The sequence below is a fragment of the Giraffa tippelskirchi genome, chromosome 5 (genome assembly GCF_054371585.1).
Source record: "Giraffa tippelskirchi isolate mGirTip1 chromosome 5, T2T-mGirTip1v1.2.pri, whole genome shotgun sequence".
In the NCBI taxonomy this organism is placed as follows: Eukaryota; Metazoa; Chordata; class Mammalia; order Artiodactyla; family Giraffidae; genus Giraffa; species Giraffa tippelskirchi.
The window spans coordinates 189,428,700-189,455,589 of NC_137279.1; the positions used below are offsets into that span (position 1 = coordinate 189,428,700).

The 26,890-nt window shown below is 45.2% G+C and overlaps 1 protein-coding gene, 1 long non-coding RNA gene and 1 other non-coding gene across 6 annotated transcripts in view; 1 reads left to right on the plus strand and 2 right to left on the minus strand.

Annotated features, from left to right (window-relative positions):
* ASB18 (ankyrin repeat and SOCS box containing 18) overlaps positions 1–26,890 on the minus strand; it is a 77,730-nt gene that overhangs the window by 31,574 nt on the left and 19,266 nt on the right. For 2 of the 4 annotated variants that reach the window (XM_081494025.1, XM_081494027.1), the window contains exons 2-3: positions 22,777–23,602; positions 18,726–18,993 (exon numbers count right to left, since the gene is read on the minus strand). In XM_081494025.1, the coding sequence (XP_081350151.1) occupies positions 18,726–18,993; positions 22,777–23,017 (509 nt within the window). In that variant the 5' untranslated portion in view covers positions 23,018–23,602. The remainder of the gene's footprint in view (positions 1–18,725; positions 18,994–22,776; positions 23,603–26,890) is intronic. The other 2 variants (XM_081494024.1, XM_081494026.1) reach the window with 2 other exon arrangements.
* Positions 1,930–9,488, plus strand: LOC145507459 (uncharacterized). Its single transcript, XR_014054881.1, has 4 exons — positions 1,930–2,404; positions 4,036–4,317; positions 5,704–5,879; positions 6,493–9,488. It is a non-coding gene; the product is annotated as an uncharacterized LOC145507459 (long non-coding RNA).
* TRNAV-CAC (transfer RNA valine (anticodon CAC)) lies at positions 5,349–5,421 on the minus strand. The gene has a single exon. It is a non-coding gene; the product is annotated as a tRNA-Val (tRNA).

A 26,890-nucleotide genomic window follows, 5' to 3' on the forward strand; every position in this document is an offset into this window, starting at 1 on the left:
AGCCTCTCTGAAGAAGTCCACCGGGAAATATGAGTGGGTCTCTTTTGCACGTCCACAGCCTAACAGGCTGATGGCCAGGTTGCTCTTTGCAACAAAGATACCTTTCAGAAGAATGAGGACACTGGCCCAGCCTCTGGAGGACCAAGGATCCCCTTTTCATTTTTAATGAAGAGCTTCTAGTTGGCTAAACCTTGGCACTTCCTTAGAGCAGGTCATGATGTAAGTTGCAGACCACAGGCATGAGAAAAAACAACACAACGAATTGACTGGGGCACATCTCGGCTGGCACGCACTGGGCAGTCATTAAAAATGAAGGCGTGGGAGCCTGTTTAATGACATGGAAAGCTGTCTGCAGTGGTCATGTGTGAAGACCAGGTTTGAAACAGCATCGAATGCTCCTATTAAAAAAATAGAGTAGATATGTATATGCACGGGAAGAGAGCCTGGAAACATACAAGCCAACGTGTTCACCTCTGGATGGTGGGGTGAAGGGTGCTTTTATTTCCTTTTTGCCTGCCAGTATTTTCAAACTCACTTTCCAAAGTGAATCAGAGTTGCAGTTTGACAGCGGAACAACAGCAGAGGTTACTAATAACAGAACCATCCCCTGCCAGCCACAGCAGCAGCTCATGGATTCTAAGAATGTCAGCTCAGCGTTCCAGGTTTCCAGAATGCGCTCAGATTCTCAGATTTTCCATTGATCTGTCCGGGTGTAAGCAGAGATCTTGGGAAGACTGTAGGGCAGCGCCTCTGGGAAGGTGGGGGGGGTGACAAGCAGTGTAACAGTCTTGGGACCTGAAAGACCTGACCTTGTATTTGTCAGCGTCTCCAGTCAAGGAAGAAACGGCCCAGCAGGAAAGCGTCCCCCAAGCCTCTGCAGGACTGTGTGGGAAGCGCTGCTTTGGCTGAGCCCTTTCCTGCCAGGAGGGGTTTTCTCAAGCAGATTTCCTGCTGTCCTGAGAGACACAGTACAAGAAGGCCTGGAGACAGTGTGGGCTTCCCTGGGCAGACAGAGTAGGACTGTCAGTGTTAGGAATCAAGGGCACATTCTCATCTGACCATGTCAAAACGACTTGTCTCTGTCTTATGAGACGAAGGAGACACTGTGCTGTCTGAACAGCCTCTGATACGAAGCAACTTGGGCAAACACTCCCCCACCCCCCTCCATCCCTCCTCCCCGTCTTTGATAATGATCATGGTGACAAGCTGTTACGGGGCCCAAAGTTGACAGTACACAGAAAAAGTGGCTTGAGCCGAAAGGCAGGAGTTAATAGAGGTGAACCCATCAAGGACGGTTGAATTAATGTCATTTTGACTTATTTATAAAGAGAGAAGTAGGACTCCCAGCCCTCGTCTGGCACACAGCTCCCAGCCACCTGCAGCATCTTTCCAAAGCACCGCTTTCCCGCTCACCTGGCAGATGCAAACAGTGCTGAGCGCCTCAGCCCGGCTTCCTCAGTGCTCACCTCTTCCTTACCTTCTCATACCACCTGCCAAACTGCCCTGCACCCCACGAGACACAGCCTGCTCCAGGCTTTCCTTCTCCAGCTTCCCTCCTCTCTACCCCTCCAGTGGCACAAAACCCGCAAAAGTAGTATTTCATAGCCTCTGGTTCTGAGCTGGGACATCAGTGCATTCCCCAGCACGTGGTCTTTTAATTTATTTTTAGAAGAATGTTATCTTTAGGCTTTGCGACAAGTCTGCACTGTAGGTGGAATTTGTAGGTGGGGAAACTGAGGCTCAGAAGATTAGTGACGCAGATAGGGCCATCCAGCCAGGGGGTGGCAGAGCAGAGGCCCTGGCTGCTGTGTCTGGCTTAGTCCTCTGTCATCCCGCCCTGCTGCCCCTCCCATAGGTACTGTTTGCTCAGCACCTTCTGTGAGCCAGGCAAGGCACTAGGCGTTTCCCAGAAGTTCTCTCTAAACCTTTCACTCATTGGTTCCTTCAGTAAGTCGAGAGCATCCTCCCTGTTCTGTACAGCAGGTCAAGGCGGGGGGGAAGGGTCTCCTCTCTGAGCGCTCCACCGGGATCCCGGACACACCTTCAGACAGCACACTGGAGGCACGGAAGGTTGAGGACATCGCCTGGCTGGTGGGCCTCATGCTAGTGGGCAAGGAGCAGGAACCTGCTTCTCGCCCAGTCCTCCGGGCAAGTCTGCACCAGAGACTTCATTCTCTCTGGTTTTCAGTGAGGGTGTGGTTTTTGAGGCTTGAAGCAGTGATCTCAAGGGTAGAGACCTGGGAGAGAATGGTGACCCCACAGTCAAGCCAGAACCTCCTGATTGAGATGTGAACCCAGCTACTGCTGGAGAAGAGAATGACTCAACAGTCGTCACAGGATGGTACCCAAAGAGCAATGCAACAGCAAGGACAAAGAACTATCAAAAACGGTGAAATTCACAAAGGTCAGTTCCATGTTTTTCAAGGGAAAGCAGACCTTCCTTTCAAGCCCTTTGTCAGGTGGGTTCAGCATCTGTCTCCAAAGCAACAGCTTCACTTGCTGGAAATCCTTGGACCCTCCAACTGCCCTTCACTGTCCTCCTGTGCTTGCTGCCCGCATCCCTCCTGGCCAGTGTGTTCGGTGAGAGTAATGGGTGTCATGAACCAGTCTTGTCGAATCATCATTAAGCTACTGTTCCTCCTTGGAGTTGACGTGGAGGCAGATGGGCTGGAGACACGTCCCTGGGGCAGGGTGGCTGGGGCTGAGACTGGGTCCATCCGTGGGGGCAGGCAGTGCAGCTGGATGCTGAGCGAGGCAGGACTGCAGGGGCGGGGGGTGGGGTTGGTGCACAGGGGACGTAGGGGGAGACTTGGGGGGACAACACAGCCATGCTTTCTAATGCAGCCATTGCAAGGAGACTGCCTCTGTGCACTGACTCCTCGGCTGGTTCCAGATGAAGGGTGGGGAAGCCGCTGCCCTGACTTGGACGGAGGAGCAGCTCCCGCTTGGTTTCTCTGGACCTTCTGCCTCTCCTCTCCTCTGGGGACCTGCCGCCTGCCCCTTTCTGCTCTGTATTTTCTTCTCCCTCCCTTTCTCCCAGGGTGCTCAGCTGTGAGACCATCAAGCATAAATGTTCACAATTGAAATAGCTGATACGCACAGACAAATCCTGAAAGGCAGCAGGGAGATGGAGAGGGAAACTGGCTGGCCGTTTCTGTCCTTATGGTTTCCCTTGGAGCAATGGCTGCCATTTAATTTGCTTCTGAAGCATTCAATGGTTGTGTCTGCTAATGATATTTTAGGCAAATTCCCTGTGTCTACCCCCCGCCACCGGCAAACTGCAAGTGAAATTCTGCATTTTGGTGGACTGGGGAATGACTGAAGGAACAAACTTTGAGAATTCAGTTCCACTGTTTGCCACACTTTCCCCTGAAGGAGTATCTGACTTTCTGGAAGCTTCACTAGTATCCCCTCCTCAGCAAGACATGGGCAACCTTCCTCTCCTGCCCTGGCCCCAGCACTGGATGAAGGGGGAAGCCCCGAGGCATCAGAGTGGGGGAGGAGAAGGAGGAGAGAAGGGAAATAAAATACTCTACTCTCTTTTTGGCATCAGGAGGCCAAAGTATTGGAGCTTCAGCTTCCTCAGACCTTCCAATGAATATTCAGGGTTGGTTTCCTTTAGGATTGACTGGTTTGATCTCCTTGCTGTCCAAGGGACTCTCAAGAATCTTCTCCAGTGAGCTGACTCATTGGAAAAGACCCTGATTTTGGGAAAGACTGAAGGTCAAAGGAGAAGGGGGCAGCAGAGGATGAGATGGTTGGATGGCATCACTGACTCAATGGACATGAGTTTGAGCAAACTCCGGGAGATAGTGAAGGACAGGGAAGCCTGGAGTGCTGCAGCCCATGGGATCACAAAGAATCAGACACGACTTAGCGACTGAACAACAACAACTCTCTTTTTAGGTAGAGATGTGAACCCCAGCTACCTCTGGAGAAAATGACTAACAGTCACCAAAAAGATAGGGGTGAGGTGGGGGAACTTTGATTTGTATGAGAGAAAAGTTTATATACATGTTTTTATATATTTTTTAGGTGAAGTAAAATTTGCACACAGAGAAATGCACAGGTCTGAAGAGTACAGCCGTACAAATTTTGGCAAAGGATGTGTGTAATCAACACTCCAAGCAAGACATAGCATATTAAAAAAACTTTTTTTGGCCGTACCACACAGCAGGCGGGATCTTAGTTCTCTGACTAGGGACTGAGCCCGCATCCCCTGCACTGGAAGGCCCAATCTTAATCCTGGACCACGGGGGACGTCCAAGATGTAGCGTATTTTCATCTCTCCAAAAAGTTCCTCTGTGTTTGCTACCGGTCAGTCACCATGGGCAACCATGATTCTGATTTCTCCCCCATGTTTTGTCTTTTCTATAATTTTCTACTTTTTTGTGTCTGGCTTCTTTAGTGTAACATGTCTTTGACATTCATCCATATTGCTGCGTTCACAAGTAACTCATTCTATTTTATTTCTGAGTCACATGTAATTGTATAGCTATACCACAGTTTAAAAATTCATTCTCTTTTTGATACTGATGGGCGTTTTCATTTTTTGGCTATTATGAATAAAGCTGCTATGAACATTTTAATGTAAGTCTTCATGTGGGCATATGTTTTTATTTCTTTTGGATAAATATTTAGAAGCAGAATTGCTGGTAGGTATATATTTAACTTTAAAAGAAATTATTAAGCAGTTTTCCAAGGTGATTACATCATTATACACTCACAACAATGTATGAGACTTCCAGGTGCTCCGCATTCCTGTCAACATTCAGTGTTGTCTGTCTTTTTGCCTTTAGCCATCCTAAAGACTGTGACATAGAGAATATTTCCTCATGGCTTTAATTTACTTTTCCCTGATGAGTAATGATGTTGAGGACCTTTCATTTGTTTATTGGCTATCCGTATATCTTTATTGAGGTGTCTGATCAAGGATTTTGCCCAGAGGGTAAAGATTGGATTTGGCCTGGATTACCTTTTTTAATTCCTAACAGTGAGTTGTATGTGTTCAAATAGAACTTGGCAAGCAACCAGAAAGGTGAGGAATCTGCCTGAGATTCTATAAGTTGCAAGGAAAAAGGATAAACCTATGACAGAACATGTTTGAAAGGTCGTGATTAGAGATGAGCAGAGCAACTTTCTGACAATTAGCAGTTTTTTTTAAAAAAATAAGTTAACAAGGAAGAAGTTATCTTTCAACATCCATCTCTCTTATTACATTGGCTTTCTTTTTTTAACTCAAGTTTTTTAAAAAAATTTACTTGTCTGACTGTGCTGGGTCTTAGCTGCAGAACGTGGGATATTTAGCTGCTGCATGTGAACCCTTAGTTGTGGCAGGTGGGGTCTAATTCCCTGACCAGGGATCGAACCTGGGCCCCCTGCATTGTGAATGGGGAGTCTTAGCCACTAGACCACCAGGGAAGAATTGACACTGGCTTTTGAACCTGGCTCTGATGGTTTCCACTTGGTAGTCTTTTACTAGGAGCCCATGTTTTTCCATTTTACTGACAAAACATAGGTTCTTGGTGAGCCTCAGCTTTCTAACCTGTAAATTGAGAATAACCATGTCTTGCAAGCCTGTGGAGAGGATCATAGCAAGTCAGACACTTGTAAGTGTTCAGAACGTGAAGCTCTTGTACAAATATCAAATTACTCAACGGGAGCAGCCCCTAACTGACACCTTGTTCTTTAATATTCCTCTAGATGCCTGCAAGTCCTGTTGAACCAGATCATGTTTTCTCCTCTCCGTGTGAATAATGAATCAATCACTCATCTGGGTTGTAGAAAGTGGACTGTTTTCTGGATTGTGCATCAGTGCCCATGAGCTGGTGCTCATGCAACTAAACCTCCTGTTATTAGGCAGAAGCTTTGGGGTTGAGGTGAGGACTCAGAATAATTGTTCCTGCTCAAATCCTGCCCAGAAAGTGCCTTTCTTGCCTCAGGGAAAGTCATACTTCATTTTTCTCTGCCCAGATTTCATCCTGCTAGGTTTTAGTTAGAGAAAAATTGCCCAATGATTTTCTTCAATAATCTTTTCCTCCTAAGATAATTAGCTGCTTCCACAAATCCAATTCTGGATTACAAATTAGTTTTTATTTAGTTGAATTGACACAGCTGGGACAAAGAAGTAAATGTGCATGCTTTTTGACTAACATGCTCATGAAGGAAGCAAATTCTCCTCACTTTTGTATAAACCTAGACAGCTTCAGATGAGAAAAAGAATCAGGGCTCTGCTAATTCTTCTCTCATTTTAATTATCTCAGAATTTTAAAAAGGGTCAAGGAGAGGAATCTGGTAATAAATAGGGCGAGGCTGGCATGCAGGCTACTAACGTGAAGAGAGTAACTTTACTGGAACTTTTCTTTTTGGGAAAATCTCTTCAAAAGGTTCCTAGATTAAAGCTCTGATATCCCTTTTTGTGTGTTGAATTCTGAATTCTGAAGCTTGCGGGTTGGAAGGAAGCACAGATAATTTTTTTTTTTTAAATCCCAGGAACTCAGAGACTCAAAGGTTTTAAAGTCCTGCACCCATGGAGAATTGCTGACTAAAAGGGGTTGGAACAGAACTGGGTCCCTAGGTGTGGAGACCATTGTCATCAAGAGTAAGAAAATGAAATGGCTCTGTATGTAGGTCAACGACCCCCTCTCTACTGAAAGGTAAAAAAATTAAGGATGACCTAAAATCTACTATGTATAAAAAGATTCTGGAAAAAGTAGCTCTTTCCTGTCAAAGTGATAATGTTTATACTACCTGAAGCCAGACCTCCTCGGAGTCTAACTTTAGGGGGACTCTTCAGAGCTGAAAAGCCGCAGTCTAAACCGCAGTCCCTCTCTGACATCTGTTAACTTTCATCCTTCAAGGGAGCCGGCTATGTTATTGTAGAGGTGTTCAGTGGGACCCGCCAGCATCTTCCATCAAATCATTGGTATCGAAGGGATTCTGAGTCAGCTGTTGCATAGTTCTGCCTGAACCTATGCGGTGTTCATCACTTATCTTAAACTTTTCCTCCATAACTTGGATTTGAATAAGTCAAGACTGTCAGATGAAATCACCTGGGAGAAAGACTCACGTAGAGAGACACGTGGAGAGAGAAGAGAAAATGAGAAGAAAAAGGAGGAGGAGGAGGAGGAGGAGAAAGACAAAAGAAAAGAGGTTTTACAAAAGCCCCATCTTAATACAAAGACATTTTAAAAGTCTTTATTAAGCAACATGCCGGATTTGAATGATTTCTGCAAAACCGACTAAAGTCAGGAAATTAGTTTCTGTCACACAGTGTGTAAGCTGAGGAGCTCTGCATATGCCTCAGCTCCTTATGACAGCCAAATGTAAGCCTGCTGGCTCGTCTTAAGGGCTGCTGTTAGGGTTCGCAATACCTTGTGTTCTGAGTAGGCGATACACTCTTATTTCTTAGTAAAAAGCCACATTTTTTCTAAGACCATAAAGTGGAAGATTTGAGTTCACAGTATGAAGCAAACTTGAGTTTTAAAATTCTTTCTATTTAAAAATTACTATAGATTTACGGAAGAATTGAAAAGATAGTACAGAGAATTTGCAAATGTCCTTTACCCAGTTTCCTGTAAAGTTCACATCATATATTATTATGGTGTCTTTGTCAAAATTAAAAAATTAACATCAATCCAATATTATTAATGGAACTGTGGACTTTATCTAGATTTTACCACTTTCCCCACTAATATTCATGTTCTGCTCCAGAATCCAATCCAGGATACCATGCTGCATTTATAGAACTTAATTTTGAACAAAACTTAATATAGACATGACTTTTGAGGGGGGGTGGGAGGCATGGTGTGTTCTTAGACATGGAATACCATCAAATGGGTTATATTTTCCATAGGAACATGTTAAAATTGGGAGTACATTTTTGACTAGGAATATTACTGAAAATAAATCATAGATGACCAACAAATACGGAGATAAAGAAATCACAAAACCCCATGTTAATTAAAATTAGTGAAATATTGTTTCAATTCCCATGAGCTAGCACAGTAATTACAAGAGACCTCAGCAATTGTAGTCAGCACCTACATAATTCTTAACTACATGTCAGGTGCTCTTCTAAACGTTTTCCATACATTAGCTCATTTAATTCCCCTAGCCACCCTAGGCAGGAGGCTCAAATATTATCTCTGTTTTACAGACAAGAACACCAAGACAGAGATAAATGAAATAACTTGCCCAAACTTGCACAGCTAGTAAATGTTAGAGTTCAACCTAGAGATCAAATTGCCAACATCCGCTGGATCAACAAAAAAGCAAGAGAGTTCCAGAAAAACATCTATTTCTGCTTTATTGACTATGCCAAAGCCTTTGACTGTGTGGATCACAATAAACTGTGGAAAATTCTGAAAGAAATGGGAATACCAGACCACCTGTCCTGCCTCTTGAGAAACCTGTATGCAGGTCAGGAAGCAACAGATAGAACTGGACATGGAACAACAGACTGGTTCCAAATAGGAAAAGGAGTACGGCAAGGCTGTATATTGTCACCCTGCTTATTTAACTTATATGCAGAGTACATCCTGAGAAACGCTGGGCTGGAAGAAGCACAAGCTGGAATCAAGATTGCCGGGAGAAATATCAATAACCTCAGATATGCAGATGACACCACCCTTATGGCAGAAAGTGAAGAGGAACTAAAAAGCCTCTTGATGAAAGTGAAACAGGAGAGTGAAAAAGTTGGCTTAAAGCTCAACATTCAGAAAACTAAGATCATGGCATCTGGTCCCATCACTTCATGGGAAATAGATGGGGAAACAGTGGAAACAGTGTCAGACTTCATTTTTTTGGGCTCCAAAATCACTGCTGATGGTGATTGCAGCCATGAAATTAAAAGATGCTTACTCCTTGGAAGGAAACTTATAACCAACCTAGATAGCATATTAAAAAGCAGAGACATTACTGTGCCAACAAAGGTCTGTCTAGTCAAGGCTATGGTTTTTCCAGTAGTCATGCATGGATGTGAGAGTTGGACTGTGAAGAAAGCTGAGCGCCGAAGAATTGATACTTTTGAACTGTGGTGCTGGAGAAGACTCTTGAGAGTCCCTTGGACTGCAAGAAGATCCAACCAGTCCATCCTAAAGGAGATCAGTCCTGGGTGTTCATTGGAAGGACTGATGTTGAAGCTGAAACTCCAATACTTTGGCCACCTCATGCGAAGAGTTGACTCATTGGAAAATACCCTGATGCTGGGGAGGATTGGGGGCAGGAGGAGAAGGGGACGACAGAGGATGAGATGGCTGGATGGCATCACTGACTCGATGGACATGGGTTTGGGTAAACTCCGGGAGTTGGTGATAGACAGGGAGGCCTGGCGTGTTGTGATTCATGGGGTCACAAAGAGTCAGACACAACTGAGCGACTGAACTGAACTGAACTAGACCTCAAATGTAGCAATATATGTACTTCTAACATATAAAATTGTAAGGTATAAAAATATTAAAACTGAATAAAATCAATGTAAAACTGCATAATAATTTGCCCATTTTCTTTTGCTTTGATTTGGTTGGTTTATGTCCTTTAATAAAATTGATGCCTGTTTGTCTCCTAGAAAATTTCCAGTTGAAATCTACCAGCCCACACCCTCAACTTCCATGCTCATAGTGTGTTCTGCATACCCTTGGCCCGGTGTCTAGCACGCTGGTGTAAATTGCCTTCCTCTCCTGGGGTCGCACAGAGTCGGACACGACTGAAGCGACTTAGCAGCAGCAGCCCTTGAAATTGAAGTCATCTCGAGGAAATAGACTATAATGCAACACAAGTCCAGCACCTCATAGAGTTCAACAATTGGCTATTGAATGCTTGTAGGAATGGTTCATCCAATAATGAAACTTGGAGCTGTACTTTTCAAAAGTAGATGGGGTTTCTATAATTCTGTCATCAGATGGCAACTTTGTACACCAGCAAATCACCTACCAAATGTCTCAAGGATAGAAATTGTAAGTTAAAATGAGGCAGAAGTTAATCTTCATTTAGTATCCCTGCAGAATGGCTATCTACTTATAGCTTTTAAAAAATCATCGAAAAATGTATTCATAAGCATTTTTACTTTTGAATCTTATATCTGTATATCTTATCTCTCACAAATTATGTCTAGGTGAATCTGAAATTTACAAAAGGAACAGAGTTAAAATAAAGAAAATGTTATTTATACCCAGATGATAGAATTGATAGATGGAAACATTAAAATAGTAATTTTAATTATATTCTGTATATTTGAGAAACTAGAGGAAAGACTAAACATGTTAAGTAAAGACAACAAAGATATTTTAAAAAGACCTAAGATTGGGCTTCTAAAGTTGAAAATTATAGTGTCTGAGATGAAAAATACACTACATGGGATTAATGGCAAATCAGGGATTTCAGAACAAATGATAAATCATGTGCATAAGAGAAAAGTGAACAGAGTAGTAATGAACTGTGGGACAACTTCAAGGGGTATAACATACATGCAACTGGATTCCCTGAGGCAGAGGAGGGATCATACAGAAAAAAATGTGAAGAGATAATTGCCAACAATTTTTCAAATTTGATGAAAAGCATAAGCCTACAGATTCAAGAAGTCGATGAATCTCAAGGACAAGAAAGATGAAGACAACAACATCAAAATACATCATAATCAAGTTGCTTAAAGCCAGTGATAAGGAGAAAATATTAAAGCCAGAAAAAAGGATACTATATCCAAAAGAACAAAGAGCAGACGGATAGAAGACTTCCCATTACAAATGCAAGTTTGAAGACAGTGGAGCCCTGTGTCTAAAACACTGAAAGATAAAAGGAGCCTGTCAACCCAGAATTCCCTACCCACCAAAAGTGCCTTGCAAACACTCAAGTGAAACAAAGATTTTTTCATCCATACAAACACTGAAAGGATTTATCTCTAGCAGACCTTCAGTATAAGAAATATTAAAGAAAGGTCTCTAAAAAGGAGGAATATGATACCAGATGGAATTTTCAATCAGTACAAAGGAATGAAGGGAGCTGAAAATGGGAACTACATGGGTAAACATACAAACTTTTTTCTTATTATTTCGATAAAAGATAATTGACTGTTTGAACAAAGATATTAACAATGTACTCTGGGACTTATATTCAGAAGTAAAATATATGCTACCAATAGTACAAAGGTCAGGAGGAGAGAAATGGAAGGATAATCATATGCTTTTTATATTATACATGAAATGGTATAACATTACTTGAGGGCAGACTGTGGTAAAATAAAGATGTAGATTATAAACCCTAAAGCAACTACTAAAATAATGGAACAAAAAGTTATGTGTAATAAATCAAAAAAGGAGATAAAGTGGAATCATGAAAAATACTTGATTCAGAAGAAGGTAGAAAAGAAAAGGGAACAAAGAATGGATGATATGAATAGAAAAAATAACAGGCTGTTTGATTTGAACATAAGCATATTAAAATCTTATTAAACATAAAGGATTTAAACACTCAAAAACGAATCGCCAGTCCAGGTTCGATGCATGATACAGGGTGCTCAGGGCTGGTGCACCAGGATGACCCGGAGGGATGGGATGGGGAGGGAGGTGGGAAGGGGGTTCTGGAAGGGGGACACATGTACACCCATGGTGGATTTATGTCAATGTATGGCAAAACAAACACAATATTGTAAAGTTAAAAAACAGATAAATAAACTAACTTAAAAAAAAAGAAAAAATAAAGTTTAATTATATCAAGTTTCAATTAAATAAGTGATATTTAAAAAAAAAGGCAAAGACTATCAGATTGGATTAAAAAAGACTCAGGTATACCCCGACTACAAGAGATCCGTTTGATAACTGCTAAGTCACCTCAGTCGTGTCCAACTCTGTGCGACCCCATAGATGGCAGCCCAGCAGGCTCCATCGTCCCTGGGATTCTCCAGGCAAGAACACTGGAGTGAGTTGCCATTTCCTTCTCCTGTGCATGAAAGTGAAAAGTGAAAGTGAAGTTGCTCAGTCGTGTCCAACTCTTAGCGACCCCATGGACTGCAGCCTACCAGGCTCCTCCGTCCATGGGATTTTCCAGGCAAGAGAACTGGAGTGGGGTGCCAGTGCCTTCTCTGTTTGATAAATAAAGACACAAACTGAGCACCGCCTTCAATCAATAGTCAGCCAGGAACTGAGACCCTCAGTCCAACAGTCCCAAAGAACTGAAGTCTGCCTATAATTATATGAATCTGGTAGCAGATTCTTCCCTAGCTGACCCTTCAAGTGAGACCCTAACCCTTGATGACACCTTGATTGCAGTCTTGTGAGAGATTCTGCAGTTGAGGGCTCAGTGAAGCCATGCCCAAACTCTACTCATAGAAACTGTGAAACAGTAAATGTGTGCTGTAGTAAGTCTCTAAGTTTGTCGTAATTTGTTAAACAGCAATAGATTACTATTGCAGATGGAAAAGAGTATACTATGCTAACACTAGTCAAAAGAAATATGTATTAATGTCAAACTAGATATTTTAATATCAGACAAAGTAGACTTTAGAGCAAAGAATATTACCCATAAAGAATATCTTTAAATAATGATGCCAGTTCTTCAAGAGGCCATGATAATACTAAACATCTATGTACTGATAACTAATAACAGAGCTTTGAAATATTATACAACTGCAAAGAGAAATAGACAATGATTACAGTCAAAGATTTCAACACCCCTCTTTCAACAACATGTAAAACAAGTAAGCAGAAAATCAGGAAGGATATGGGAGGATATAGGCAACTTGACTTAATTGACATTTAAAGAACACTCATTGACATTTAAAGAACACTCCACCCAAAAACTGTAGAACATGCATTCTTTTCTGGTATACACAGAAATTTTTACCAAGATAGAATGTATTTTGGATCATAAAAATAGACTCAGTAAATTTAAAAGGAGCAAAGTGATACAAAGTAAATTCTCTAACTATAATGGAATTACATTAGAAATAAATAACAGAAAGATACCCCAAAAATACCCAAATATTTGGAAACTAAGTCATTTTTATATAACCTATCTTTCAAAGAAAAAACTCAAAAGAAACAAACGAAAAGACAAATCAGAAAATATTTTAAACTGATTGAGAATGAAATTTTAACCTATTAAAACTTGTGGGATTCAGCTAAAGTAGTACATAGTGGGTGCATGTATAACACTGAAAGCCTATACCATGGACTAGCCCATCAGACTCCTCTGCCCATGAGATTTCCCAGCAAGAATACTGGAGTTGGTTGCCATTTCCTTCTCCAGGGGATGTTCCCTACGCAGGGATTGAACCAAGGTCTCCTGCATCACAGACAGATTCTTTATCAACTGAGCCACCAGGAAGTCATATTAGAAAATAAAAACCCATCAAATCAAAGACATTAGCTGCCATCTTACAAATCAGAAAGATAAGAACAAATGAAATTCAATGTAAGCAAAGAAAAGAGGAAATGAAGATCATATCAGAAATCAATGGAAAATAAAACAGTAAAACAAAAAAGAAAATCAGTAAAACCCAAAATAGACTGATCAGGGAAGAAAGAATAAAAACCACAAATTTCATTATCATGAATGAAAGGGGTGATTCTACAGATTCTGCAGCTATTAAAAGGATAATAGAAAACAACTTTATGGCAATAAATTTAACAACTTAGATGAAAGAGAGAAATCTCTTGAAAGTAACAAGCTATCAAAGCTCACTCAAGAAAGAAATAACCTGAATACCACTATAGCCATTAAAGAAATTTCATAGCTGAAAACCTGGTCAAAAAGAAAACTCCAGGCCAAGACAGCTTCATTGATGATTTCTACTAAACACTTAAGGAAGAAATAAAAATAATTTTTACACAAGCACCTCTCAGCTCATTTTTGAGGCCAGCATTACTCAGATATCAAAATCAGACAAAAACATTACAAGAAAAAATTGCAGATCAATATCTTTCACAAACATAGATGCAGATGTTTTAAAACTTTCAGCTAATCAAACCCAGGAATTTATAAATTGTGGTCTGAAGAATGCAAGGTTGGTTTAACATCTGAAAATCAACCAGTGTAAATAATTATATGAACAGATTAAAAATACACACATAGGATCAACTCTGGGATTTCCTCTGTCCATGGGATTTCCCAGCAAGAATACTGGAGTGGGTTGCCATTTCCTTCTCCAAGGGATCTTTCCAACCCGGGATTGAACCCGTGTCTCTTACATCTCCTGCACTGGCAGGCAGGTTCTTTACTACTAGTGCCACCTGGGAAGCTTCAGGAACAACTCAATATATGCAGAAAAAGCAACTGAGAAAATCCAATATCCATTAATAGAAAAAACCCTCAGCAAACCAGGGATAGAAGGGCATTCTCTTAATCTGAAAAAGATCATCTACAAAATACCTACATCTAATATCATATTTAATAGTGAAAGATTTAAGTCCTCTAAAATCAGAAATAAGGAAAGCTGTCTTCTCTCACTACTTCTATTCAACATAGCACTGGAGGTTCTATCCAGTGCAATAAAGCAAGAACAAGGCATCCAGACTGGAAAAGAAGTAAAACTGTGTTTATTTGAAGATGACATGATTGTCTACACATAAATCTTTTGGAATTTATGATAGGCTACTAGAACAAATACTAAGCTTAGCAAGGTTGCAGGTTGCAAATTAATACACAAAGATAAATTCTTATCAATTTATATAGTAGCTACCACCACAGAAATTTAAATAAAAATACCACTTACAAAAGCATCAGAAATTAAAAACTTAGGGATAAATCTGAAAAACATATGCAAGCATTGTACACTAAAAACTATCAGATGAAGCTAAAAGAAACTAGGAGCTAAATAAATGGAGAGATTTATTGTGTTCATGGGTTGAAAGATTCAATATTTTTATGTCATATCTCCTCAGATTGATCTATAGATTCACATCAACCTCAATCAAAACACAGAAGTCTTTTTTTTTTTTTTTGTAGAAACTGACAAACTGATTTTAAAATTTATGTGGAAATGTGAATAGACTAGAAAACCCAAAACAACTTTGAATGATGCTGGAGAATTTACACGACCTGACTTCAAGATTCCTTACAGAGCTACAGCATTCAGTACAAGGTGGTACTGGTGTCAAAAAAGACCAATAGAGCAAGGTATAACAGAACAGAGACGCAGAGCAACGGCTCTGCAATGGAGCCCTGGCGGCCTTGCGCGTATCCACACTGGCCACACAAGCAAAAGTTTGAAGCACTGCTGGTCTAAGTCTTGGCAGAGCACCCTGCGATCCTCCAGAACGAAAGGCTTGTAAGGGGCTGCTATAAGACCCTTGTCCACGCACCTCCCTATGTCCCCTGGGAGGCTGTCCTGAGCTGTTTCTTAGCACTTCCTGGGTTCTGCTGAGGTTCGGGCCTTCCTGCCTGCCTCCCTCAGAATAGAGCTGCGGACTATAAAGCTGCTCACCTGACATCTGGATTCAGCTGTGCTGCAACAGGGTACCCTGCAAGTCACATTGCCATAACATGTCTCCTTTGGTTTGGGTGTTGTCCTCTGTGGTGTGTAGGGCAAGGACCATGCAGAATTGGAACCTTTGGCTGTTTTTCTTCTCACTGTGTATGTAAGTGTTAAAAGTGTCTGAATCTAGCAGTGGCTCCTTGGGTCTTTATTGAATCAGTCAGGCTGCCCTGTCTTGTGGGTATTTGACAAGAGAGCCAGGAATAAACCCATACATATGTTGTTAAGTTGACTTTCAACTAAAGTGCAAAGGCAAACCCGTGGAGAAAGAAAAGGAGCCTTGACAAATAGTGCTGGAACAACTGCATATCCACATGCAGAGAAAAAAATAAAAGCTTCAACTCCTACCTCACACCATATTCAGGCATTAACTCAAAATGGGTCATAGACTTAAATGTAATATATAAAGTTATTAAAATTTTTAGAGGGAAACATAGGAGGAAATGTTTGTGGCCATGGTTGGGCAAAGTGGTTTTATTTTTAGATAAAATAACCCAACATAATCCCTAAAATAAAAAAATTGATCAGTTGTAAGGGTTAATCGCTCAGTTGTGTCCGACTCTGCAATCCCATGGACTGTAACTGTAATCCCCAGGCTCTTCTATGGAATTTTCCAGGCAAGAATACTGGAGTGGGTTGCCATTCCCTTCTCCAGGGGATCTTCCCAATCCAGGGCTGGAAACTGGGTCTCTTGCATTGCAGGCAGATTCTTCACCATCTGAGCCACCACTTAGATTCCACCAAAAGTAAGAACTTCTGTTCTCCAAAGGACACTTTTAAGGAAAGAAACTATAACCCAGAGACTGGAAGATAATATTTATTAACCACATACCTGATAAGGGACTTTTACCCAGAATATATAAAGAAATCTCAAAATTTAAGAAAAAAACAAACAACCCAGTATTTTTAAAAGGCACAAGATTTGAACAAGCACTTCACCAAAGAAAATAAATGTATGCTAAGTAAGTACATGAGAAGATGCCCAACATCACTTGCTATTAGGGAGACGCAAATCAAAACTGCAGTGGAATAGTTCTAAATCCCTATAGAATGTCTAACAGCTAAAGAGTGACTGTACCAAGTGTTAGCGAGGATGGGAAGCAGCAGGAACAGTCATATGTAGCTGGTGGGAATGTAAAATGGCAGTTCCAACTTGGAATGCAGCTTGGTCATTTCCTAATCATATCATGTGATACAGCTACGCCTAGGTATTTATCCAGCAGAAATGAAAGCATATACTCAGACAAAGGCTGGTACACAAATGTTCACAGCCGCTTTACTTGCAATAGCCTCAAGCTGGAAACGATCAAGTGTCTTTTAACATATGAGCGGATAGACACATCGTGTTATTCTGTACCAAGGAATACCACTCACCAATGAAAAGGAGTGAACTATGGATACACAAAACAGTATGATAAATCTCAAAAGCATGGGGATTGACATGTACACACTGTTATATTTATAACAGACAACCAACGAGGACCTAGGGTATAGCACAGGGAACTCTGCTCTAACCTAAATAACCCATTTAGGTTATTCTTTAATAACCTAAATGGGAAAAGAATTTGAAAAATAATAGATATATGTATCTACCTACTCACGGGGTCCCAAAGAGTCTGACACAACTTAGTGACTGAACCACAGAAAGATACTTGTATAACTGAAAAACTTCACTGTACACCTGAGACTAGCACAACATTGTTAACCAAACTATACTCCAATATAAAATAAAAATAAAAAATAAATGATTCAAGAAAAAATCTGAAAGTAATATTTTTGCATGAAAGATGTCAGACAAAAGAGACTACATTCCATTTACACAGAATTCTAGCAAATTCGGACTAAACTACAGTGACAAAAAAACATGTCAGTGGGAAATTGGAGGAGGGGGAGGGAGAGGTCCCAGCGCGACGAAGGAATATTTTGCTGGTGATGGTTGGGTTCACGATCTTGGTTATAGGGATGGTTTCACCTGCATTCCTGTGTCCAAATTTATCAGATTGTATACTTTAAGCATGTGCACCTTACTACATGCAATTACAGCTCAGTAATGCTGCTTTTAGATACTATATTGTTTTCAGTCACTTTCAAGCCTCCTGTTGGTCCACGTGGCTTCCTGAGTCCCTGCTCTGAACACAGGTGACAGTGGTAGGTGGTGGCCCCATCTTGATCCCTGAAAGCCCAGCAGTCCTGCCTGCCTGCACTTTACATGATGATTTTATTTAATTCTCACCATAGAGACAGAAGGCCATGAAAATTTAAACTCAAGAACAGGGATCAGAACATTTTGACTAAAAGAAACGTCAAGATGGACACAAGGCAAGCTGGGAACCCGAGAAGAGGAGGCCCGTGCTATGACACGGGGGCCCCGCCGCCTCTCTCGGGGCCTGCTGGACCCCAAGTGGACAGACCTCCGCAAGGACAGCCGCGGGGCTGGACCCGGAACCGGCAGAACTTCTAGAACCCCGGCACCTGGGCCGGGGGTGGGGGCTGAGGGGGTAGGGCTAGAATACGAGGGCACAGCTCGGCTGGCTTGTGGGGCTCCGAAGCCCCGCCCGAGGAGCTAACCATTTATGTCACACTGTGACAATTATTCTGCATAAAATTATCATTAAAAACCCTAATTTTTCAGCCCCCAACCCCGCCAGTGGCCTTTTAGCATTCTCCAGCGCGGGCGTCTGCGGGCCGGTGATCACCGGCTCATTACCTCCGTGTGGCGCCGCCCCCCCCGCGCTCGCAATCAAGCACTAATTAAACCGGCGCGGGCCGGGCTGGGGCCCGAGGCCGGGCGGGGGCGCGGGTGGAGCGGGCCTAGTGGCCGCTGCGGGGCTGCGACGGACGGCGGGGACCGTAGTGCTGGCGGAGGACTCCGGGCTCTGGGGCGGGGCCGGAGGTGGGCGGGGCATACGGGGCGGGGCCTGGAGCGCGTCCGGGGCGGGGTCGGGGTTGGTGGGCGGGGCCCGGGTCTGGGGGCGGGGCCGACAGGGGGCGGGGCCTGGGGCGCTAACCGAGGCCGCGCAGGGCAGGGAGTCCAGAGGAGGGGTCAGAGGTCGGGGTCAGGGGTCGGCGGTCGGGGTTGGTGGGCGGGTCCAGGCTCTGGGGGCGGGCCCCGTGGGCGGGGCCTACAGGGGCGGGGCCTGGGGCGCTAACCGAGGCCGCGCAGGGCAGGGAGTCCAGGGGCGGGGTCAGGGGTCAGCGGTCCGGGGTGAGGTCGGGGTCGGGGTCGGGGACGGAGGGTGGGGCCCCGGGTACTTACCCGAGCGAGTCGGTCGTGCGGCAGAGGTGCAGGGGCGCCAGGCCCTCGGCGCTGAGCAGGTCGGGGTCGGCGCGGTGCTGCAGCAGCAGCTGGGCGCAGGCCGTGTGGCCCCCCAGGCAGGCCTCGTGCAGGGCGCCGCGGCCGCCGGGGCTGGCGTCGGGGTCAGCGCCGCGGCCGAGCAGGTGGCGCACGCAGGCCGTGTGGCCCTGGGCCGCGGCGATGCACAGGGGCGTGGTGAGCTCGCGCTTGTACTCCAGGGTCCAGAGGCCTGGGGAGCGGGTGGGGAGAGGGAAGCTGAGAGAGGGGCGCTCGTGGAGGGCGGTGTCCGTTAAGACTGAAATAGGGGAAAACCATCTCTTAGGAGGAGGGGCCAGGTGGGCATTGGGGAGCTACGCAAAGATGCTCGGGGCTTAGGGACAGAGAAACCGGTGAGATCCGACTGGACCACAGACGAGGGATGGAGGGAGGTCTTGGGGGCAGAGGTGAAAGAACTCTGACAGGGGCAGAGAGACAGCAAGGGAAGGCAGTGTCGGGGAAAGGGAGGGCGACAGCACAGAGCGACCCGGAGAGGGCAGAGATGGAGGCCTGGGGGAGAGAAGCAACAGAAAGGAGAGACTGGAACCGGAGCGATTGGGGCGGCGGCGGGCAGAGGGGAGTTTCTGAGAAGCAAGAGGGTTTTGCCAAATATGAGGGTGACTGGGGACTCACGTAAGATATGAAGAGTTAAAACCTGAACAAGCAGGAGCATTTAAGGTGGAATTCACACTTTCCAGGCTCTGAATTGGGGCATCTGGAGGGCGGAAAGTGAGGTGTGGATTTTTCTGGAATCCAAGCCCTCTCTTTTTGAGTCCCCGATTTTACCCCCTTTATCATTAAGAGGAGAAGACAACAGACAAAACAAACTGACCCACATCACCAAGGCTGCTCAAGAAAAGGACTCGGAAAGTTTAGTTGTCTTGGAAGTGGCCAGTTTTCAGAAGCACCCTTTGATGTGGTGGTCTGCATTGAGCACAATCCTGGTTTGTTTCTTTCGCTTTTTAGGGTTTTGTGTGTGCACGCGTGTGTGTGTCTGTGTGTGTGTAAGGTTGCTCTTTCTTGAAGGATGAATGGAGCAGGAGCTATACATTTCACTTCTCTGAAAACTTTGGGCTTTCAAAAGGCCCATGGAAGGTTGTTAGCGGCCACAAGCGCTCCTGGAAATGGGGAGAGCTGTCCCTGGTGAATACACTTCAAGGGACAGGATTTCACATGGCAGGGATGCCTTCTGATAATGATGGAAGAATCGATACTGTGGCTGTAATGAGCTGTGGAGGAGACCCTTTTCACAGGCCACCTCCTTCATGGGACCCATGCTGAGCGGTTTTGAAAGACCACTCATAATTACCTACCTCAATGCAGTGCAAAGTTCTAGCCTGACCCTGGGTCCCCAAGGCCCATCCTGGAGGTTGTGCACTGCTGGGAGAAGAGGGGCCTGTGGTCCTGGTGGTGGGTGATGGTGGCCGGAGAATTGGTCCTACATGGACCCCTGTCTTCACTGGGTCTGATTTGATGGAGGCATTGATCTGGCCCTTGATGATAACAGTGACCTACATTCGCGTCTGACTCTCTGTGACCCCATGGACTGTAGCATGCCAGGCTCCTCTGTCCATGGAATTCTCCAGGCGAGAATACATTCTTGTAGGGGCCAGCTCCTCCTTCTTGATTCTACTCATTTTCCCTAGATAGGAAGTTTATGTACTGAGGGTCCAGGAAGCAAGTGCTCCATTTTCTAGGGCATGCTAAATTCCCAGCTCTACTCTACCCACCATCAGCCCAGCTCTACTCTACCCACCATCAGCAGCTCTGTTCACCCAGCCAAGATGCCAGAGTCTTCCCCTGGACTCATAGGAAGAGGCCGTGGATGGCCATTTAGCTCTGCCGTAGCTTAGGGCCAGTCCCCTTCTCCAGGTCTCTGTGGAGATGGTGATGAGCTTCTATTGGGCCTCTGAGAGAATCCCCTTCTGAGGCAGCTCTCTCAGTCTGGAAACCGAAATCAGCAATCAGCTTCCTATAATCCCCTCTCCAGCTCCAGGCTCTGCCACCAGGAGCAAGACAGACACGGGCTTCCCTCCATGTGATGTGTGAAAGGTGTGTGAATGAAAGTTTTAGACTCTCAGTCCTGTCTGATTCTTTGGGACCCCGTGGACTGTGGCCCACCAGGCTCCTCTGTCCATGGGATTCTCCAGGCAGGAGTACTGGAGTGGGTTGCCATTTCCTTTGCCAGGGGATCTTCCCCACCCAGGGATAGGACCCGGGCCTTCTGCATTGCAGGCAGATTCTTTACCATCTGAGCCACCCCTAAGCATCATCCTCTGTGGGAATGGTTTCCTGGGACCGCAAGCTCCAGGGGGCCAGCATTCCATCGTGGCTGTGGCACCCAGGGGCTGGCCACTGTGAACCTGTGTCTTCCCTTCCCCATGGCTCCCTTCACGAGGTGCTGAATTGGCCACAGGAAGCATGGAGGCCATGGGGGCCCCTGTTCTCAGCCTGGGCTGGGTCGTCTCTGCTGCTGGACCAGTGTGGAGCAGTCAGGTGGCAGAGCTGAAAGAGCACGGAGGCCAGCAGCGTCCTTCCTGTCTTCCCAGCCCGCGGTGAGGCCACGGGCCAGCACCAGTGCTCGGGGCTGCCCTTTGCTCAGTAATAACTCAATACCCCTTCCCTGCCAGGGTGTTCTGATTTGCTGCCGTACAGTTGTGCCACAGGAAAACAGCACACTTAGGGGTGGAAAGATTAAGGTGATAAAGAGGAAGGAAACTTTGATTCAGATCATGAGCTGACATTAATATCTATTTGAAATTACATCATTTCAGCATGTTGCAAGTTTGTCCAGGGCTGTGAGGCCATGTGATTAAAAAATACATTAATCAGACGTTCAGGCAGTTGGCATTCTTGATTGGATCGTCCCACAGCCCTTTGGAGGAAGATACATGCCCCGTCTGGGACAGGATCTGGGACAGGTGAGGGAGAGGAGACCCGGAAAGGCGCTGGGTGCCTTTAGCTGGGAGAGGTTTTGGCCCAGACTAGACGTGTGCTTGCTTCCCTGCAGCCCCTGCCGCCTCGCTGGCTGCTCTGAGCTGCTTAGCCCTTTGGGCAGGGTCTGGGTTTATTCCCTTCTCCCCGTGTGAAGTGTAGGCCGACTGTGTCAGCACTCTGGAAACCACCCTTCCTCATTCCTGGTCTGCCAGAGCTCACGAGTCAGGAGCACAGGGCCCTGGCCCTTGGCCTGCTGATCTCAGAGCCTTGCATCCTCATGGTTCCAACATGTGAACCCTCTCGGTAAACAGGTAGCATTGGGAGGCAGGGGCGGAAGGGTGCCCAGTGCGGAGCTCCAGCCGAGGAAGCTGCACTGCAGCCCTGTGGTCAGCTAGTCCGTCCATCCCAGATGAGGGGTAAGGGGGCTTCTCTTTACTTGGGAGTGTGCTTGCCTGCCCGGCGCATAGCGACAGTGTCCAGGCGACAAGAATGCAGGCATATAGGACTTGAGGACCTCCGGCTTCTCCTCTCTCCTCCCCCTCGCCGGGCTGCCCTGGGATCCAGGAGGAGAGTCTCCTGAGGGCTCACCCTGCCCAGTGCTGGCTCTGTGCCCACTTCTGCCCTGGAGCCCTGGAGTTCACAGATTCACAGAGGAACTGCTCAGCGCTGCCTGCCAGGGGCATGCTACAGGCATGCTCGAAGGAGGGGTGTGCTTTATCTCCTACTTCCCTGGCTGCCAGACCCAGGCTCTGGCAGATTAACACCCAAACCAGATCTCTGTTTAAAGACAAGAGGCCACTTCCAGCATCTCACGGACACTCCTGACCCACTGTTTGGCTTTGCCGATCTGATCGGTCATATCCGATCACCTAAAAACTATGTCTGAAAAATTGTGCATGCAAAATTTGGCTTGTCGATGTCTTTGGCTTGGGCATGTTAAATGCAGCACCTTGTGAGCAGTCTACACGCTGCAGCTATATGTTCATACATGTGTTAGTAGCTCCTTAAAAATAACAGGACTTTAAAAGAGCAAAGGTACCTGACAGTCCAAACGTGGCCAGGGATTTCACCTGCCACACCATCTCGTCCTTCTTGATCTCAAACACCACATTGGCATCCTGGAAGAACTTGTCCATGAGGGGCTTCAGATGCTCCAGGTCTCCTGTGACCAAGGCAGCGTGGTACTCGAGTACTGGCGACCCATCTCTTGCTTGAGGCTCTTTTTCCATCTTCTGAAAGATCTGAAGTCTCCTTCTAACTGGCTCTGGCCGTCTGTCCATCGCAATGCTGATGATCTCAGAAGAGCTCTCCAGGAAGGGGAAAGATGGTCTTTTGGAGTGTGAGCTATTTCTATTGTCATTACTCAATTGTCATCCAGCCGGGGCTGGGTGGTGGTGTATTTATAACTCCTGTGGGCTCTGATGTGATAACCGTCACTCAGTATGACCAGCATCATGTGACCACCGAGACGCCAAAGAGCTCAGCCACCCCCTTGAGATTGTATACATGTAAACCCTAGAGCCAGGCGCATCTGTGTGTCTTCCAAACAGCTCGCCATACCACGCGGGCAGACAGCCTGAAATAGGCGGCCTTCTTTTTTCCTGCTGTGTAGGATGTCTTCTTTCATTTCATCCTCTTCCTTAGTTGCTGTGGCCAGTGGTGAGTGGGTGTGTGTTCTGAGGGCTGTGTCAGCCCTGAGGCTGTGTCAGGGAGATCCAGCCAGACACTGCAAATGACCAGGCTCTGCATAAGTTTCCCGGGCGGAGGCCCCAGAGGACAGACCAGGGATTCCCAAAGGCATCGTCATCTGGAGCTTGTGGGTTTCTTCCAGTGGTTGAGAACTGTCCCAAGATGTGCATCCCTTGCTGAAGATGAGAGATGCCACAATTTTTTTTAATGAATGGTAACAGCTCTTTATTAGTAACTTACTAGTTACTGGCTACTAGTTCAGAGCTTATTTTATTGTCTAAACATTAATAAGGTTTAAAAATGGAGTTACCATATGACCCAGCAATTCCACTCCTGGGCATTTATTCAGAAAAGGTGAAAACTTAATTCAAAAAGATACACACACTGCAGTGTTCACGGCACTATTTACATACAACATTCAAGACATGGAAGCAGCCTAAATGCTCATTAACAGATGAACGGATAAAGAAGATGATGTGTGTACACACACACACACACACGTATGTAATAGAATATTAGCCATAAAAAGAATGAATGTCATTTGCTGGAACATGGATGGAACTAGAGATTATCATACCAGGTGAATTGGATCAGACAGAGAAAGACAAATATGATATCACTTATATGTGGAATCCAAAAAAATGATACAAATTAACTTATTTACAAAAAAAGAAGTAGACTCACAGACATAAAAAACAAGCTTATGGTTACCAAAGGTGAAAGTCGGGACAGGGATAAATTAGGAATAAATTAGGAATTTGAGATTAATGGCTCAGCGGTAAAGAATACATCTGCAATGCAGGAGTCACAGAACACATGGGTTTGATCCCTGGGCCGGGAAGATCCCCTGGAGCAGGGCATGGCAACCCACCCCAGTATTTTTGCTTGGAGAATTCCAAGGACAGAGGGGACTGGCAGGCTACAGTTCATGGGGTCGCAAAGAGTCGGACACAACTGAAGTGACTTGGCATGTATGCACGTAGGAATTTGGGATTAACAGATACACACTACTACATATAAGACAGATAAAGAAGTCTGTAAGCACGGGAAACTATATTCAATATCTTGTATTACCTATAATGGAAAAGAATCTGAAAAGGAATATATATGTGTATATATATATGTACACTCACATACATATATATATAATATATAAAACAGAATTACTTTGCTGTAATCCTGAATCATTGTAAATAAACTATACTTCAATAAAAATTTTTAAAAAGACTAATGAGGTTATTTTTTCTTGTAGCATAGATAAAGCCCAGTTCTCACATATTTTTCCAGTTCTTGGTTTTCCCCTGCTAGGAAGTTGGGAAGGGCCAGTGCAGTGGGGCTCCCGGAAGCTGTGAGCTGAAACAAAGCAAGTGCCCAGAGGCTACAAGGAGGAAGGCGGGTAGGAGGGGGCTGCCTAGTCCTCGGAGGGGAAGCCTTGGGCCCAGGAGAGTTAAGACACAGAGACTCAGGGGAGGGAGTGTACATATCAGTAGCCGCCATCCTCTCCGTACCGGCGGTAGCCTAGGGGCCCGTTGCTATGTGGTGTTGCAGACAAACACCCAGCATAGAGACAGCAGGAAAAAAGCTCTGACATCAAGGGACAGGGCTCAAGAAGCAGCATCTCCTTAGTCACATCTGGACTTCCTAAGCACCTCCTTTCCCACATGCCTCTCTCTCAGTCTCCTCCACTGCCCAGAGCAGCCCACTGAGCTTCCCTACTCTCTTTAAGCCCTTCTGAAGCCTGAGCAGGATCTCTGTGTTGGGCCTTTATTTTGGCCCTGTATTCCCTGGGGTGCCCCTTTGATCAAGATTTTCCACAAAAAGGGGGACCCAGCAGAATACCCTTGGTCTTTCTTAGTGGAACTTGCAGTAAAGGGTGGAGGGGAAATTGGATGCTCTTACGGTGGCTCAGATAGTAAAGAATCTGCCCATAATGTGGGAGACCCAGGTTTGATCCTTGGGTCAGGAAGATCCTCTGGAGGAGGGCATGGCAACCCACTCCAGTATTCTTGCCTGGAGAATCTCATGGACAGAGGAACCCAGCAGGCTACAGTCCATAGAACACAAAGAGTCGGACATGACTCAGCAACTAGCACTCACCTTCGTGATTTAATAAGGGGACTTCCCTGATGGCTCTGTGGTAAAGAATCCACCTACAACGCAGGAGACATAGGTTTGATCCCTGGGTGGGAAAGATCCACTGGAGAAAGAAATGGCAACCTACTACAATATTCTTGCCTGGGCCAGGCAAGAATATTTTAGTATGACATGGACAGAGGGGTCTGGCAGGCTGCAGTCTCTGGGGTCACAAAGAGTTGGACATGACTTAGCAACTAAACAATAGCATGATTTAATAAAGATGTGTTTTACCCTCATCATAGGCCTGACTTCCAGGCATAAATGTATTCCACAAGCTGACCCAAGGCCTGGAGCATCTTCCAATGGTAAAACACACATCTCCTCTACAGAAGGGGACTGCAGGGTACTGGGTAGGAGAGGTGTGGCCGTCTGTCTGCTGGTCTGTGTTGCCTTTGTGCAGGCATATAGGTCCAGTTGACTGTGTCTTGAAGGCTGAAGAGCTCATGTGGATGGCAGACAGTGCAGGGAATGGGGGTGACTGAAAACACTGCTGGGTGCTGTGAAAAATGCAATGGTAAAAGTCCCTTGGACTGTAAGAAGATCCAACCAGTCCATCCTAAAGGAGATCAGTCCTGGGTGTTCAGTGGAAGGACTGATGTTGAAGCTGAAACTCCAATACTTTGGTTACCTCATGTGAAGAGTTGACTCATTGGAAAAGACCCTGATGCTGGGAAGGATTAGGGGCAGGAGGAGAAGATGGCTGGATGGCATCACCGACTCGATGGACATGGGTTTCGGTGGACTCAGGGAGTTGGTGATGGACAGGGAGGCCTGGCGTGCTGCGGTTCATGGGGTCGCAAAGAGTCAGACACGACTGAGCAACTGAACTGAACCGAAAGTATACAGATCATGTTTGCAAGGAACATACAGGCTTCACTGGACACAAAAGACAGGAGTATACGGAGAATGGTACACAGCGTTACTGTGAAGACCATTCCCTTCTAGAATGTCCACCAAATAAAATCTTTGACTCTCCCCTTTTCATTTCCTGATTTTGTCTTTGCCCTACTCTTTTCAATAGCAATAGTAATTCTTTGGATATCTAATTTCTTTAAACATAGCCATTTTGCCCTGTTATATTCTCAGACTGATATTTTGTAAATAGATACATTTCTGAAAGACTTTTCATGTACAACTATAATCCAGGATCCAGCTGGAGCCTGCACTTTAAACTGGAGCATTCTTTTGTACCTGATGCATGTTGTCATGGGTTATTTTTAAAAGGGGTAGAAGCCTGGAGGTGAGTCCAGTGATAAGAGCCATTCTACCCTGTGTTCTATGCTAAATTTAGCTTTCCAAGTGTTATATTTGTCAACAGTGCCCTAAAT